Genomic DNA, 17,102 nt, shown 5'->3' on the forward strand with positions numbered 1-17,102 from the left:
GATGTACCTTGATGGAAGCGTGAGATAGGCCTGCCTTAGCCAAGGACAGTAGGTACGGCAATACTTGAGGGGCCGTAATCCGCAGAGGGTTAATCTTCTGTGCCCGGCACCAGATAGAGAACCTCTTCCATTTGTGTCCGTAGCACTTGAGAGTTGAGAAAGCCCTGGCCTTTGCAAGAACCTCTCTGCAATCGGCCGGGATGTTGTATCCTCCAAACTCTAGAGCGGCAGGAGCCAGGCCTGCAAGTTCAGCGACTCTGGTTCGTGGTGAAGAATGGCGCTTCCTTCTCTGGAGAGAAGATCCACGTCCGTCGGTAGCTTGACTGGTGTGGACGCTGACAAGTCCAGAAGGTCTGTGAACCAGATCTGCCTCGGCCACGCCGGTGCGACAAGGATCATTCTGCACCGGGACATCTTGAGCTGGTTGACGAGCCGGAGTAGCAACGGCAACGGCGGGAATGCATAAAGGAACAGGCCATCCCAGGGGAACGAGAAAGCATCGCCCATGCTCCTCGGTTGGGGAAACCTGCTGGCGAACCTCCGGCACTTGGAGTTCGCCGCTGTCGCGAAGAGATCGATCTGGGGTTCGCCCCATCGTCGGAAGAGCTGGTCCACTTGATCCTGGCGCAGTTCCGACTCGTGGCACGAGCGCAGCTCCCTGCTGAGTGAGTCGGCGATGGTTTTTTTTATCCCTGCCAGATGAAAGGGTACCAGAAACATCCCTTGTGCGATGGCCCAATGCCACAGATCCTGGGCTTCCTCGGACAGGGCAGGGGATCTGGTTCCGCCCTGTTTCCGAATGTAAAACATTGTGGTGGTGTTGTCGGTGAAGATCCTCACCACCTTGCCCTTGAGGGACGGAAGGAAGGACCTGAGGGCCCAGAACACTGCGCGGAGCTCCAAGATGTTGATGTGGAGAGTCTTCTCCTCCGAGCACCAAAGGCCTCTCGCATGGAGGCTCCCGGTGTGCGCTCCCCAACCGTCCAGGGAGGCATCCGTCGTCACCGTCACCTGGTGGGCCGGGGCTAGGAAGCCTGTTCCCGCTGTCAGATGAGCGCGGACACCCCACCATCGTATCGCCTGGCGGAACGTTTCGTCGAGCGAGATCCTGCCCTCTAAGCTGCCCGTCGTCTGGATCCAGTGGGCGTCGAGGAATTCTTGTAAGGGCCGCATCCGAAGTCTGCAATGGGGCACCAGATAAATGCAGGAGCACATCATTCCGAGGAGGGACTTGATAGACCTCACTCTGGTCACGTCCGTGGCCAGTAGACGTTGCACCTTTCCTAGGATGGTCCTTATCCTTTCCTCCGACGGTGAGGCCCGCCGCGCCACTGTGTCGAGCTGTGCTCCCAGAAACAGGGCGACTTGCGACGGGACCAGGTGGGATTTTGGAAAGTTGATGGAGAACCCCAGGTCCGTGAGCAGCTGGACGGTCTTCGCAGTGTGTTCCACGGTGAGCTTCCTTGTCCTTGCCCGTATGAGCCAGTCGTCCAGGTAGGGGTAGACGTGGATTCCCTGCAGGCGCAGCCGCGCCGCCACCGGTGCTAGGCACTTGGTGAACACCCTGGGCGTCGATTTTAATCCGAACGGGAGGGCCTTGAACTGGTAGTGCCGCCCTTGGACCACGAACCTGAGGAACTTTCGGTGTCTTTTTAGAATGGGGATGTGGAAGTACGCATCCTCCAAGTCCAACGACGACAGAAAATCGCCCTCCTCCAGCTGTCCCAGCACGTGCTGGAGGGTGACCATCCGGAACTTCTGTGCCTTGATGTATTTGTTTAGTCTTCGCAGGTCCAGGATGGGACGCCATCCTCCTGTCTTTTTCCTCACGAGAAAGTATCTTGAGTAAACTCCGGAGCCCCGAAACCTCTTCGGGACGAGCTCGATGGCACCTTTCCTGAGCATCGCCCGTACTTCCAACAGCAGTTGAGGGACGTGATTTTCCTTCCTGGCCACGGGAGGAATGCGGGTGCACCTCTTCTGGAACTCGAGGGCGTGCCCCAGGGCCAGGGCGTCCAGCAACCAACGGTTGGTGGAGATGGACTCTCACACGCCGACGAACTTCGTCAGCCGGCCTCCCACCGGGGTGCTTCGGCGGGGGCCCGACCCGACGGACGGTTCAATCCTGCTTGGAGGCCGCTTTGCCTCCTTAACCACCTTGGCGACGACGGCGGGATCCACCTGACTTGCTGCGTCCCCTATAGTCCTCCTGCGACGAAGACCTTGCCGCTTGGCGGTAAGTAGAGGCGCTGCTGCCGGCTCCCTTGGAGGCAGCCTGTCTGCCTCCGGAACTCCGAAAGTATGGCGGTCGTTGTTGGAGCACACCCAGTGCACGGGCCGTCTCCTTGTCCGTCTTGATCGCCTGAAGGGATTCATCAACCGCCTTGCCAAAAAGGTTGTTCCCATCGAAGGGCATGTCCAAAACCTTGGTCTGAACGTCTTGGCGGAAATCCGTCACCCTGAGCCATCCTCGTCGTCTCAGGCAAACGCTGTTGCCCAACTGACGGAAACCGGTGTCGGCGATGTCCGTGGCCACCGTAATGGGTGGTCTGAGGCAATCTCACCTTCCTGCAAGATTTCCAGAGCCTCGGCCCTCTTGGCATCCGGAAGGAAGTCCAACAGAGGGGCGATCTTGAACCACAACTCCCTGTCGTAGCGGGCTACGATGGCCAGGGCGTTGGCCGCCTTGATGGTCGTCGCTGCAGATGAGATGACCCGTCGTCCCATCGCATCCAGTTTCCTACCCTCACCGTCCGGAGGGGAGGTTGAAGTCGAGGTTGATGCCCCCCGCTGCCGAAACGACCGAGTCCGGGGTTGGTTGCGCCCTAAGGCACAAGGGGGCAGCATCGGGGACCCGGTACTTCTCGTACCGGTCCCTCTTCGCAGGAGCCGTGGCAGGGTTCTTGAGGAGGGCGAGCCCCTCATCCCAGATGTCATCTAGAAGCGGTACGGCGAGGACCGTATTCCTTTTAGCCTCGCGCCGCTGGTAGAGGAACCCCTCCTTCTTCTTTTCCTCGGGGCAGAGCTGGAAGAGCTTGGATGCTCTAGAGATCATTGCATGGAAGGATCCAATCTCGTCGGGCGGGTACGCCCGGGCAGGGGGCAACGGGGGGCACGTCCAGTCCTCGACTCCGTCGTCATCCGTACCCGTCATAGTCGTGTCCATGCCTGTATCATCCCCGTGGGTAGTGGACCGGGGGGAAGGCAGAGAAGGCCGCAGAGGCGGGAGAGGAGGCCTAGGATGCGTCCTCCTCCTCTTAGGCGGTGGGCTCCCCGAAGGTCCTGGCTCTGGATCCTCTGTCGGGTCTGGCTCAGGCTCCTCCATCGGGGAAGGGGCAACCTAGTCCTTATCTCCGAGCATAAGGACTGGATGGCTGACAAAATGGCCGCCGAGGTGTCCTGCGGCGCCGGAAACGACGGGCGTGAGGGCTCTTGAGGAGCCTCGTCTGCGTCACCGTCGCCCTCGTCGTCGCCCTCCCGATGGGCTGGGTCTCCTCCACGACTTGGATGAGCTCCTCTTCAGAGGTCGTGTCAGTATCCACGACGGCCACCACCCCCTCCCCCCTTTTTCCAACGAGGACTTCGTGGGGGTCTTCTCGCTGGGCCTGAAAGACGACTCCCTCCGCGGTGGCAGGGAGACTCTGGTACCTGAGGGCGCCTCCACTGGTGTAGCCTCCACAGGCTGAGCCAGGGCTGCGGCGACATCCTCAATCGAGGTCCTAGCAGGGTGAATCACGGCCAACGTCACCTTCTGTACGCCTGGGGCCTTCACCTTCGGGGGAGGGTCCGAGCCTCGCTCTCCCTCTGCCGGAGTCTTCGACCGGGGCCTCTCCAGAAGCTTCGCCGGGTTCTCGGACTTCCTCTTACCCGAGCCAGAGCGTTGGCTCGTGGTCGATGGCGCCGGGGAGGGTGCGCCCTGCCTGGCAGCCAAGGAGCCCGACCGTTCGGCTCTCCCGGTGCCCGCAGACTCGCGGTACTTAGCCTTTTGTTGGGCCCCCGTCGCCGGAGCACCCTCACAGGACTTAGAAGACCCCTCAGACTTCTTCTTCTTCTTCTCGCCTGGCGGTCTCTTACCTTCAAGCCAGTTGGCGAGACAGAGGTGGCGATCTTTCATGGTCCGCTCTGGCATGTTTCCACAAAACGCGCAGTCCTTTTCCTTGTGCGTCTTGTCCTCATGGAGACAGTAGAGGCATAACAAATGCTCGTCCTCCTTGAAAACGTTCTGAAGCTGGCATCCATGGCAGGTCCTGAAAAGCTTCCCGGGCGTCGAGCTCCCTTTCTCCTGGGCCATGTCCGGTGTAGGCCTCGGAACTTCTGGAATCCTCCAAAAGCGTAACTCGACGAAATCTTCACCCTTGAGGGGCGTAGAAAACTCCGAAACGGATCCCCGTTGATTGGAAGTAGAAACGGTGGAGCTTGAGGCTCTTTTAACCGAAAAAATGAGAAAATCTCCTGAAAAAAACGTGAAAACGCAGCAAAAGCTCGAGAGCTAAGCACGAGGATTCCCAACACTTGAACGTGCGGTAAAAATCTGAGGATGGCTGCCAGGAGCGGGGCTTAGGGAGAGGGCAGTCATTGGCTGGGGGCAGTATGACCCAGAGACCAGTGATTGGTTACTACTGAGAAAGACAGATCAGAAACAAAACTGATACTGATTTTTTCTATACCGAGGATTCCGGGCCTGACGACGGGGAATATTCATGAGCATGTGAATCCATGCCAGACCCCATGCTGGAGAACACATATCATCTGAAAAATACTCCCTTTCTTCTATGAAAGTGTACAAAGAGGAGCACTCCCATTGTAACTAGAAGTCTGCCAGGTGGAGTGCTTGTTTAAAAGCCCCATGCATATGCATTAATAAGTCTCAGCAGCCTCTGGGTGGGCCCCTCTGGCATGGATGGTATCCCGCCGTGAGCCGTTTTCTGCATCCTTCTACTTTTAGAGCAGTGATTTTCATTAAGCCCCACCCTTGTAGATAGCTGCTTTGGACTTGGGACAGGTTGCAACTATATCTTCCACTTTCTTTTTGACCGCCATGACACCTGCTTATTTCTACAGTGCTGTTGGTGATGTCCATTCTGCAAGAAGCAATTTAATTTTTAGTATTTTGGACCACTGCGGCTATGTCCTCCTTTATGACCAACCAAACCCTGTGGTACTCCTGGGCGACTATATATGTTATTCTGCTTTTGAGGTTTGTTATTTATAGTTATCCTGAGCCTGGGTCACTTCTTTAATGTTAGGAGATTGTGTGTCCCTTGTCAGGTTTGTGCTCTACGGGACTCTCCATTCGGAGCAGGGGTCTGAACAAAACATCACTTCACCCCTCCTACGGTACACACCCCATGCACCACGAGCAAACCCACCTCTGTATCTGACTTAATGTATTGCTAAACCAATCTGGGACTCTGCAGACACCCACCAGGTCGAGTTTGGCTCTCTATTATTTATTCACAAACCTGACCTTGTGCTAAAGGGTGCAGGCCAGATGAAGGAAGGCCTACCATAGACTCACTGCCAGACCCTGCGCCACTGTTAAAGCTAGCTTCCTCTCCAGGACCCTGAAGCAAAATTTAATCTGTGTGTCAGACAGAATCCCTCAGGGCCCAAGGTGGAGAACAAGAGGTTGTTAAACCGACATAGTCCCCTGCTTCCAAACTGTGGCCACCATCGTAAAAGTGAAGTGCTGCATGACCAGACTGAAGTTCGAACCAGGGGCCGAGCTACATTTGCTCTGGTTCCGTTCACATATTCTCTGATGGTTTAGCCTTCAGAGGTTATATTCATGTTAGTGGGACAGCATAGATAAAACTATGGAAGCCTGAGGGGACTAGCGAATAACTCACTTTTGTTTTTCCTTCCAGACGCATACCACTGGTATCCTTCATTCTCTTCTATCTCTCAGTGCTTTTCAGAGGTGTTGTGACACTCCAAAAAAATAACTGAGATGCTTGAACTGTTACACAAAAGGTGCTCTGGCCTACACTCTCCACTCCTGCCACTACCATGGGCAATGTCAGCCAGTTTTCTGCTTTGCTATTAGGTGATACTGTAAGTGCCCTCTATAAGCTGAAACTATTGGCATCAGCAGTGAGGATAGGTGGGGAATGGGAAACACAGCCTGTGGGTGTTTGGCTTTTGCCAAACACTGAACATGACCATGGTAGTCCCTTTGAGCATTTCCATCTACTCACATCCACTCCCTGCCCCCGGATATCCTTTAGCTAGCTCTGGACTTTAAAGGGGATGTCAAAGCTATGTCTAAGCAGTCGCCTGAAAGGCAGCAGCTTAATTGCAGCTGCAAGCCAGCTTGTGGTGTAATAAAAATGCCCTATTTAGTCATGTATTATAGAGTTGTAGAATGCGCTAACTCGTGTGGGTCCCACTTTAAAGCACCTGGGAATAACAAAACAGGACATAGGGTACAATAAAAAGGTGTGACACTTGCCTGTAATTATAAGCAATATGTGAGTTCTTCCACATGTTCCTTGCACTGAATTCCTGTTAAAAACAAGCACTGGCCAAACCAATATTTCTGTCTATTGTATAGGCATTAAATAGGCATGACCCAGGCATTAACATAATATGGCAACGTGATGCTAGTGTGAGCACAACGAGCCATTCAAATCTAATCGAAGATACTATATTCAAATAATATACAACTCTTAACTGGGTACTGGGAGAGAAGACAATCGTAGTTACTGGGAAGCATATAGGGATTCTAATGAAAAAATGGCCTTGGATAAAACATCCAAGGTAACTCCTCCTGCTCTCTCTAAATACAGTGTGTCCAAAGAATAGAACTACTCGAACATTCAAATCTCTTTTATTAGTTATATCAAATAGTTAAGACCAATGTCACTATACTTATTGAATAAAGGAACAACTTAAATAATTACACACCATCATCAATTCAAAAAACATACATGAAAAAGAGGACAAGAACATTTGTAAACAAAATAAATGTTTAAACAACATTTTTTTAGCTTGAGTCCTTAAGTCAGACTGGAGATCTTAGAGTCGAATCTGTACGTGTTTCAGTTAAGGTACACTTCTTCAAGGCAAGATCCCAAATCTTCTATCTCTAGTATTAATATTTTTGAAATAATATCTTTAAAAATGTTTCAATACTGGGTTTATAGAAGAATCAATGCATAGAGGTCCTAGAAAGTGTTATAAATACTCACTAATGATGTACAGATAGCAAATAAATCCAGAAAACTTGAGCTAACTTGGTAGGCGTTGTCCATACGATACCAAAATCTAAATACTAATCAGAGATAATTGGCATTTGAATGTAACTCATCAAGTTAAGTCTCATATATAGGGTTAACTGTAGGGAAACTTTAGATGCTCACTGAATGCCAACAGTAGACTTCCGCCCTGCTGTTGGTTAATATACAGTATTAGGAGTGTCACCTAAAGACAAATATTGTGACAAAACTAGTGATTACTAGACATTCAGCGAGGATCTAAAGTTTCTCTACAGTTAGCCCTATAGATGAGACTTGATGATTGTCTTACTCAGTCTCAAGGCTGGGATGGCACAGTGTCGTCCTGGGGAGATGGCGCAATCATGCCCGTTCTGCTCGTTGTTATTGGATGTCTGCACTTTTTCTGTAAATAAAGTGACCGTATTCTTGCAGATATCGTTTGACTGAGGGGTTTGCTAAGACTGCATAGGGCTGAGATGAAAGATGGCTCTTCTTTGAAGAGTTCACAAAGGATGTTGATATCTTACCTAAAAAGTACAATTGCTGAGCTGCAAAGGACAGTGCATGCTTCAGACACAGCTATGTCCTCGTGTTTCTGTTTTCTTTCAGACCTTTTGCAGCTTGCTGCTTTCTTGTCTGAGCTCAGCTAATGGGTCCTTCAACCATGGGTTGATATGGCGTTTCCTTTTCTGACAAGCCCTCCACGTTAAGGCCTTTTCAGATGACCAGGGCTTCTCCACAGGAGGGGAGGGAGGCATGCAGAGGTTGAAATCGCCTGTAACTAACATGTATTGGTAGGTGAGTAGGAGTGGTGGAGTAGGGCTGAGAAGTATTCCATTGAATGGTTTACCAAGATCAGAGGGTTGTAGAAAGCCACATTTCAGTGGGCATGGGAAGTGAGGGGGTGTCATTAGATCATAAGGTACTCCTAATTAAATATGCACAATCGAAAATTCAATCTTGATATACTGAAAACAGCTTTCCACGTTGGAACACATTTGATACCTGCCCAGTCATTGCTTCGTTTGGCCTATTAGGTGCCGCTTGCACCACCTATGAGCCAAAACTATTGCATTAGAGCACAGATAGGGAAAATTGGTATATGAGGAGAGACACAAAGCTTGTGTGTGTTGTTTGTTTATTTGCCCACCCATTGACTGCCCATGACCATGCTAATCCCTATTGTCATTCCCACCCAGTTCCTGCCCCTCCACACCCAAAACACCTCCTCATGGGAACTCTTTGAGCTTGTTTTGATCAAGACTTACCATTAAACTTTGCACGCAAAGTACCTGCCAGCGTTTATTCAAAGCAGTCTTCTGAGAGTTAATAACTTAATTGGAGCTGTACAACCGCTACTAGTGTAATGAAAATGTCTTCAGCCACTCGATTTAGAAGTCCTATGGGTTTTGGCTTGTATATAAGTATATGGTATTTAGGTATTTTCCGGCATTGCTATTAGATGCCTAGGTCCTCGCACCATTTTGCACCTGCTACCATCAATGGTCAGTTAATACCACTATGGCAGTGCCTGGCAAGTGCCTTTCCCATGCCTGCACAAAAGCCCAAACTATTGGCATCACCAATGTTGTATTGCTTCGTTGCATTTTACATAACAAACAAAAATTATTGATAAAACATTGCAAAAACGAGAAACACATTAGAAAACCTAAAGGGTCTCCGATTTGCTTACAATATTATTATAATTGTCAATTGGAAGCGCCATCTGCCGGTTTAACTCCACTGCAGTTGACTGGTGCGGTCAAAATGTTACTTGCAAGAATAGAGGGTGTTTTTAGTGTTTTCTTTTTTTTTTTTTTTACCAATGCTGACTGTAAGCCAAACCGGCCATTTAAAGCAAGCATGTGCTCCGGATACAATATTCAAAGAGCAGCTGCCCCGGAACTGCACAGCATCATGAGTTTCAGCACTGGTACACTTGGTCGTTATTTTTTTTTATTTCTGCTCCCATGGGACTATAAGGAAAGTGTTCCTGGACAGTATTCATGGCGTGACACTGTGACATTGAAAAAAGCATGAACAGATAATTTCATTAAGCAGACGGAAATGTCCATGTTGGTTTCAGAAATGTGTGCAATAAATTTAATTTGCTCTTAGTCACTGTTCATTTAATATATACATTACTAGTAATGCGACTCTTATCATCTGTTAAAAAAGAAGCTATTTTTCCACAATATTACAATTGCATGTGAGTTTTAGAAGTTAAAGTTGCACCCAAGATGTAATTGTCATGAGGCCAAATTACGGCTTTGCCGGTAACCTGCCTGTAATTCTGGCGGGTTACCAGCAAACCCGCCTTACCGTTAACGCCGCCTGCGGGTGCTGGCAACGGCGGTAAATTCCCATTCTATGAAGTCGGAATAGGTTTGCTGCAATCACTGCCACCCATAGTACTGGTAATTGCGGCAATTATTTGCCAGTAGGGACCTGAACTACTGGCAGGTCAGGCCTGCCGGTGGATCAGAACCCCTACCAGCAAATTTGGAGGGTAAAAATGCAGTAGCCGATATTGCTGGAATTTTTTCCAGCATTTTTACCGGAACGGCACACTCATAATGAGGACAATGGTCTTGCTAATATAGGCTCTGCATGTGCTATTTTATGTTATACCAACACTAACTAACCGAAGGAATCAGAGACGACTTATAGTGAAATCGGAAGGGATATACTTAAACACATAGGGCCCGATTCATGGAATATTTGCACGGTTCAAAGTGACTTTGCATTTTGTACTGCCAAAATGACCGACTTTGCACTGCAAAAATACACTTTGCAGTTCCATGAATCAGGGTTTGTGCCGGCAGTGCAAAGTCACTTTGAACCGTGCAAATATTGCATGAATCAGGCCCTTAAAATATTAACTATATAATTGACAATGTAAACGACCACTACACGGCAAGCACGTGAATGCTGTAAAATGTGTGTCAAAGTTGCCTTGATCAAAAGCAGCATTATGTGAATATATAATTCGGTATCCATTTGTCTGCCAAGGCGACTAGGTATTTCCAAACTGTATTCACAAACATTTGAAAGGGGCTATGTGGGGAAAATAAACAATTCCAGTTCCCCTCGCCCACTCGGAATCGTCAACAATCAACAACAAAAGAATTCCAGAATCGTCCTTTGTTCAGTGATGCCCGACTGGAATTTGAGACCCTTTGTGACCTCATTCAGTGGATAGCCCCTTTAAATTCCAACATGTTAAAGCCCAACTTCGACTCGGTGCACTGCTTGTTTCACACATTTTGTATAAGATTCTCCGTTCGACTTCTGTCTCTGAATACTTATTTGCTTAGAAGCCGCCACTTAACGCATGGAATCCAGATAATGCAATAAAAAGAATTAGCGGGAGAAACCCGGGCTCTCTCTTGGTCACAGCTTTGAGGGAGCACCCTGTCTTCTCAAGAGTAATGTTTGATAATGAAAGCATCCTCTCCACAACGAGGAATCTTCCTTGGTCAGAGAAAGGGCCCAGCATCGGATCACTTAGCGAGCTAGTGCCTTCTTCAGACGTGCTGTCCAGCTGCATGGGACACAAAAGAAGGAACAAGGTCATTAGTAAACATTCCAACCAACCAATCGCTTTAGCTTTTCTCAGCATTGCGTTTCTAAGAGCTTTTCGAAGTCATTGGGCCTCATTATAACTGGCAAAGAAAAGCTGGTATTACCAGTGCCTGTAATACCAGCAATCCCGCATTCATGGAATGGGGATTTACCTACCGTTGCCGGCACCTGTGATATGCTGGTAATTCCGGCATATCAGGCACCAGTAACAGTAGGTCCATTTGCCGGTATCCCGCCGGAACTGGCACACTAATAATGAGGGCCAATGATTTTTGCACATTAATGCCCGAGTTTCTTGTTAACAGGTCGTTTTAGGATTTGCATTGTTTTAAAAAGTGTGCAATGTTCTCAACTATAGAGAGTAACATAAAAAACCTAAACATTGCCATGGTAGACATTTACAAAAAATTGAAAAGCAGTCCCCTTATATAAACAAGTAATAACACCCATATACAATTCAGGGAAGGTCGAGGAAGAACAGCAGACAAGTATGCATGCATATAGGCTGAAAGTGGCAGGGCACACATTTAGGTATTTGGGGGTGCAGGTACCGTGTGACCTGAGCACTTCCCAAAGACATGGGGAGTTTGGGGTTGCCAAACCTCTTCAATGTTTATTAAGTGGTCCAACTCTGAATTTCTCGGAAAACATGAGGGGTGACCTGCGGACATACTGGTCTGTCCTGGAAGATTGAGTGACACACCCGAAGAAAGTGAGGGATTACTTGTGGACACCCTTGGATGATTCGGGAGCACCCGCTTTTAGGAGTTGTCTGGGAGGTGTGGAAAGAGGGAGGGATCAACAAATAATTGTCCACATTGCCTTCAATAATTGAGCTCACTACAGAGCCATGCCATCGACCTATGGAAACTGGGCATACGGGAATCCCAGACATGGTCGGATGTGGGATTGGAGAGAGTACACCAACTGGTGGAGCATGGCAACATAAACCCTACGAAGAGATTAAGGAGATGCTAAGAGAAGCAAAATTAGGGATTTTCCACTACTTCTGAATTAAAGGTCTGCTACTGGATTCTAAACACAAGGGGTGTTTTGAGAACTGACCCCGCTTTCAGAAAATGATTTACACAGCACGGACCAGAAAGGGAATGATATTCCATTGATATCCCATTTTGATAAGCAAACGTAATGAAAAATCCACATTTAATACCTCTTGGGAAAACGATCTGGGGAAAGAACTCCATGATGAAACTTGGAACAAAATCCATGAAGCAGTAGTTCACGGCAATCTTTCCACACATGCTATGCTTCTTCATTGCAAGATTCTCCACACATGGCACCTTTACCCTGTGAGACCCTCCAAGATGTCAAGGGTCCATTCCATAATGCGCAAGAGAGTGTAGCGGACAAGGGACATATATGTGGTGGGTTTTCCAGAGGATACAGAGCTAAGGGACAGAACTTCTTAGTTGGATTAAAGATATAATAAAACACAAGTGGAGCTAGATCCCATGACTATTGTATTTGGAGTGCCTCCTGAAAATGATGAGTGAAGTAAGTTACAGAGGTTGTAGGGAGCCTTGCTGAGAGCAGGGAGATTGGCAATAGCACATAAATGGAAGGCCACTCATCTTTCAGACAAAGGAGACTGGTGCCAAAAGATGTGGAATGTCTTTACGATGGAGACTATGGCCCTCATCAGGAGGTTGGAGGTAACCATGCCGCTTTTAGCGCAACCTTGGCGGACCCGGTAATTCCCCGTCCGAGGAACCCAGACCCGGTCCATCCCCATTCCCATTCGAGCCCCCATAGGGCTCAATGGGAATGGGGTTGGAGCTAACAACGGGCCCGTTAATGACGGGCCCGTTGTTAGCTCCCTGGTGTCCTTGCGGGTCCCGGAATGGACGCCTGGTTTTTCCAGGCGCCCACTGCGGGTCCCACGAAGAGACCTCGTGGTAGGGCGGAATGGGTTTACCGACACCGGCACCTTTACCGGTGCCGGTAAACCCATTCCGTCAACCTTGTGATGAGGACCTATGACATACTTCGATCATAATGACCTGGATACTTTCATGGAAGAGTAGTGGGCCTTGTTGGAGCAATATTATCAACACCTGGAGTCACTACCAGTGCCAAACCCACCTTGTTTCCTTCCCAACATTTTAAGGGTGAAAGTTTATAAGTGGGATATGGCCGGATAGGTACAGAACCGACAAGCGGAGGCTATAAGACCAAGAAAGAGACTCCAGAGAAGTCATAAAGGACATGTGAAAGGGCAAGCATGTTTTATTTAATGATTCCTCTCAAAGAGATGGACAGGTGTAGATAAATGGTCGATCTGCAAACTAAAGGGATGCAAAACTCGAGAGATCATCAGTGAGAATAAGGGGCTTAAAGGATCCCCAGGAGGGAGGTACCGAGGATGAAAGAATCCGCTCACCCAGGAGCATGGGAGATTAGGATATAGAAGAAAAATGGGAGGACTGAGTGCAAGGCATTTGAGAAACACAACAAGACAGGTGGAAGAGATGCGACAGGGGGACAACAGGAAAGGTGATTGGGGCAGGAAGGGGAAGAACGTGAACAAGGGTAGGTAGAAGGGCTTGGAAAAGACAAGGAAAAGGGACGCTGAATGGAAATCAGACAGGGAAAACAGTAAAAGTAGGATGGGCAGAAACTAACAGGTGAAAGAAAGAGGAATGGAAGAGAAATGGGAGATAAAAGAGGGGCCTCCAAGTGGGGGAAGAGGGAAGTAACTGCTGTCTAGAGATCAGAAAACTGATCGGGTCACCCGCCTACAGGGTGGAAGAGAGGGGGAAAAACGGTTTAATCCTGACCACTAGAGAGAATGGACGCTACAAGAGACAAGAGAGACAACTGACTATCAAGCGTGCAGGCTTTGAAATGTCTAGGGCAAGAATTTTACATTGGACGTTGTGGGGATATAAAGGTGGGTGGCAAAGGAGAAGGTGATTGAATTGGGAACATTTAGAGATCTGTCAAGTGCCAGTCTATAGAATATCATAATCTGTGGGACAATGAACAGAGAGAGAGAAGCCTAAACATTGCTTTTTAAATTTTTTTAAAATTATTTTCGTTATAAGGAGACTTTCTCGTTTTCCTTATTGTATGTTAATGTGATTTTTATGGTTAAAAGAAAAACGTAATAAGAACGACATTTAACCAAAAATTGTTGCTGCTACTTCTAATACATACTGGGTTGATGGGGTCCAAGTTTGCCTCAATTTAATTTTTATGAAATATGAACATTTATTTGATATTACTTGTCTTCTACACAATACAAAAGCAAAATGTACCTTTTCCTGCCTTGCGGTTTAACACCAAAGCTGACCACCTGCCTGACCACTATTGAGCCCACTCATCATGAAACTTGCTGATCACATGACCCCCAGCTGTTAATAAAGCCTGCGTTCCTCGTTGCTCCAACACATCTTGCTACTGCCTAGGCAGAGCTTAAGTCTGAGCCGGATCAGCCCGCACCACCCTCCGTATTGGTACCGCACTTTGTTCCTTCCCTCTGAATAAACCAAGGTGATATCCACGACCACAGAAAGCCCACCCGCCTGACGACCATTGGAATCCAAACAATATGTGATCTCTCTTCATAGATTTTACCCACGAAGCCTAGGCGTCATCCATGCCAGACATCAATGTTCAAGCATGGAGGAGGACAAGGGCAACTTCCGTTTGGCCCTCTTCTGCTGCAACAGACTCCTGAATACTCACGCCAGCCCTTGTCCACCTCATCCAACAGTGGCGTCCCTTTCTTACCATGATCCTCCCGCCATTATGCTCGAACTCCCCCACGTCATTCTCATCTACTACATCTTACTACTCAAGCAAAGACGACTGGCCCAGCATCAAAGTACACAGCCCCTATCATGTCAGCCCACATCCTTCCTATTCCTATCTTCAGGCCCCTGGACCATGCACATCACAATGTCTCTACCTCTTGCATTCTGACCTATACAATACTCTCTACATCTTCCTTCCCTAAGAATATCGCTCTCTGCCTAAGGGACACCCAATCCTCATGCAATACATCATCCAACCTACCAACCACTTTGACGCACATAACCAACATGTTACAGTTATGGGTGTCACTGAAACACGTGTAACCCCCACAACACATCCACACTTTCAGCCCATTATACACTTTCACAGACTAAAAATATGATGGCAGAGTTGGCCTTCTCTCTAAAAGACTTTCTCTTTGCCCTAAATTCCTCCTCTTCTTCAAATATACTGCCACCCAACTACTTACACACATACCCTGACCATCATTCTTATCCATACACCCAACGGCCTTCTCCACTCTTTTTCTCTCCAACCTGAAACATCTCCTTAACTACCTCCATATCACTGCCTCCTTAGTCCTCATGGGTGATTCCAACCTCCCAAATATCTCTTCTTCTCACTAACCTGGCCATGACTCTTTCGTTTTTGACGATCTCTATCGACCTTCCTATTCACTCTCAAAATAGTAATCTTTACATTTTCCCTCTTTACGGTTAACCTCGCCATTAAACCATTCCCCTATGACCACTTCCTCATCCAGTTAAAATTCTCTGTCCCCCCTGCTTGCTACTCCTCAACTATCACACCCATCTCCAGATACAAATTGAAACCCAATCTTGCTTCTTGAACATATCAGCTTCTCTAGCCTTCCAGTGCCTTCTCCATTAATCAAGCCGTCGTTGTCTTCAATATGACGCTTAGTTCCCCTTTTGATCACCAATACTACACACACTTTTATTTACACCATCCACCACTCGCTTTAACCTTGGATTACGCCAGCAACTCAACAAGCATCTCAACTTGCACCACTGTGGTAAATCCCGCTCCCACCATTTCACCGGTCAAGAAGCTTTCTCTGCACTTGCATCTGTCATTCACAATGCTAAATTGTGCTACTTTACCATCCTCATTTCCTCCCTTTTATCCCACCGGGCTAACTCTCCTCCAATCTTCAGGCCATGCTCACCCCTCACCCCCACTCTACCAACTGCTCCTAACATGCCAATGGCTTTGTACTATACATCTCTATTAAAATAACCCAGCTCCATGACCCCCCCCCCCGGACCTTCTTTTCTTCCATCTGCTAGATACTGCCTTGCATCTTTCGCTACAACCTATCTACTGAGCAATATCTTATCCTCTTCAGGGCCAATCCATTGTGTTCCCCTGAAGACTCCTTCGTTCCACAAACTATCAAAACATTTGCACCAATCTCCTGCTTCTACCTTTACTCAGTCTTTAACCCCTCTCCCCAGGACATTTTTCAACCTGCTTTTGAAAAAGCCCACTGTTTTGCCTAAACACAAAATACCTCTACTGGCCCCAGTAGTGCTACTATTGCGCAGATTTGCTGCTCCCCTACTTACCATATAATCTTTAAAAGAACAGGACCTCAGATTACCTACAAACAAATTACAGTTAGGACGCCCTCCAAACAACATTCTGCTTCTGCCACTTCTGCCGCTCTACAGAAAAAGCTATTTTCCACATACCCAACTATCTTATCATGGACCACAACCTCAAACTCTCCTACATTTCTATCCTTTTGGAGCTGCCTGGCGCCTTGAACACTGTTGATCACCTTTCCTCTACTAAGCTCTGAGACCTCTGAATCGCAGATTCACCTCTCACCTGGTTTGCCCCCCACCGCTAGGTTTGACCCTTTCTCACCTTAGAACACTGACACCTCCAACCTGACCCCTCTTCCTGTTGGTGTTGCACAAGTTTTCGTCCTCGGCCCCCTCCTCTTTTTTGTTAATATCTACTCTTGGCAATTGTATCTCTCGTTTGGCTTTTCCTACCACCTCTTTGTTAATGACACCCAAATCTACGTCTTTCCCACCTTCTCACCTGAATGAACCCTCTTCTTAAATATCTGCTTCTATTGTACTCATGCATCACCACTACATGACACTTCCTGCCTCATGTTAAATTCATCTAAGACCAGGTTTACAAATCTATCATTGGTTTAGCACTCCCTCCAACCTAGCTGGCAATGTCTTTAACAACACCCTCACATGTACCCTTTTATCTTACTCTTTACTCAGTCCCTCCATTCTCTCTGTGATACCTTCCACTTTCATTCCTTTTTCCCACTGCCTTCTCCAATGGAATGTTCTACCCCCCACAATTGAAAACATTTCCAACATCCAGGCCCCGAAATGTCCAACACTTCCTCTGGGAAAAAAAACCTGCTCAATGTACCACATCATCCTCCCACTTTAATTCCATCGTCAGCCCTTGTCTAGCTGATTGCCCCCCCTCCTCCCTGTACCTCATCTCGTGCACTTTTGTTGCTTC

At 48.1% G+C, this 17,102-nt stretch overlaps 1 protein-coding gene across 2 annotated transcripts in view; it reads right to left on the reverse strand.

The window, feature by feature from the left end:
* Positions 1-6,813: 6,813 nt before the first annotated feature.
* Positions 6,814-17,102, reverse strand: part of GSDME (gasdermin E) — a 941,072-nt gene continuing 930,783 nt past the window's right edge. For both annotated transcript variants that reach the window (XM_069648197.1, XM_069648198.1), the window contains exon 10: positions 6,814-10,761. In XM_069648197.1, the coding sequence (XP_069504298.1) occupies positions 10,531-10,761 (231 nt within the window). In that variant the 3' untranslated portion in view covers positions 6,814-10,530. The remainder of the gene's footprint in view (positions 10,762-17,102) is intronic.

This window comes from Ambystoma mexicanum, chromosome 2q, assembly GCF_040938575.1.
Source record: "Ambystoma mexicanum isolate Mex_15411 chromosome 2q, UKY_AmexF1_1, whole genome shotgun sequence".
NCBI classification, from domain to species: Eukaryota; Metazoa; Chordata; class Amphibia; order Caudata; family Ambystomatidae; genus Ambystoma; species Ambystoma mexicanum.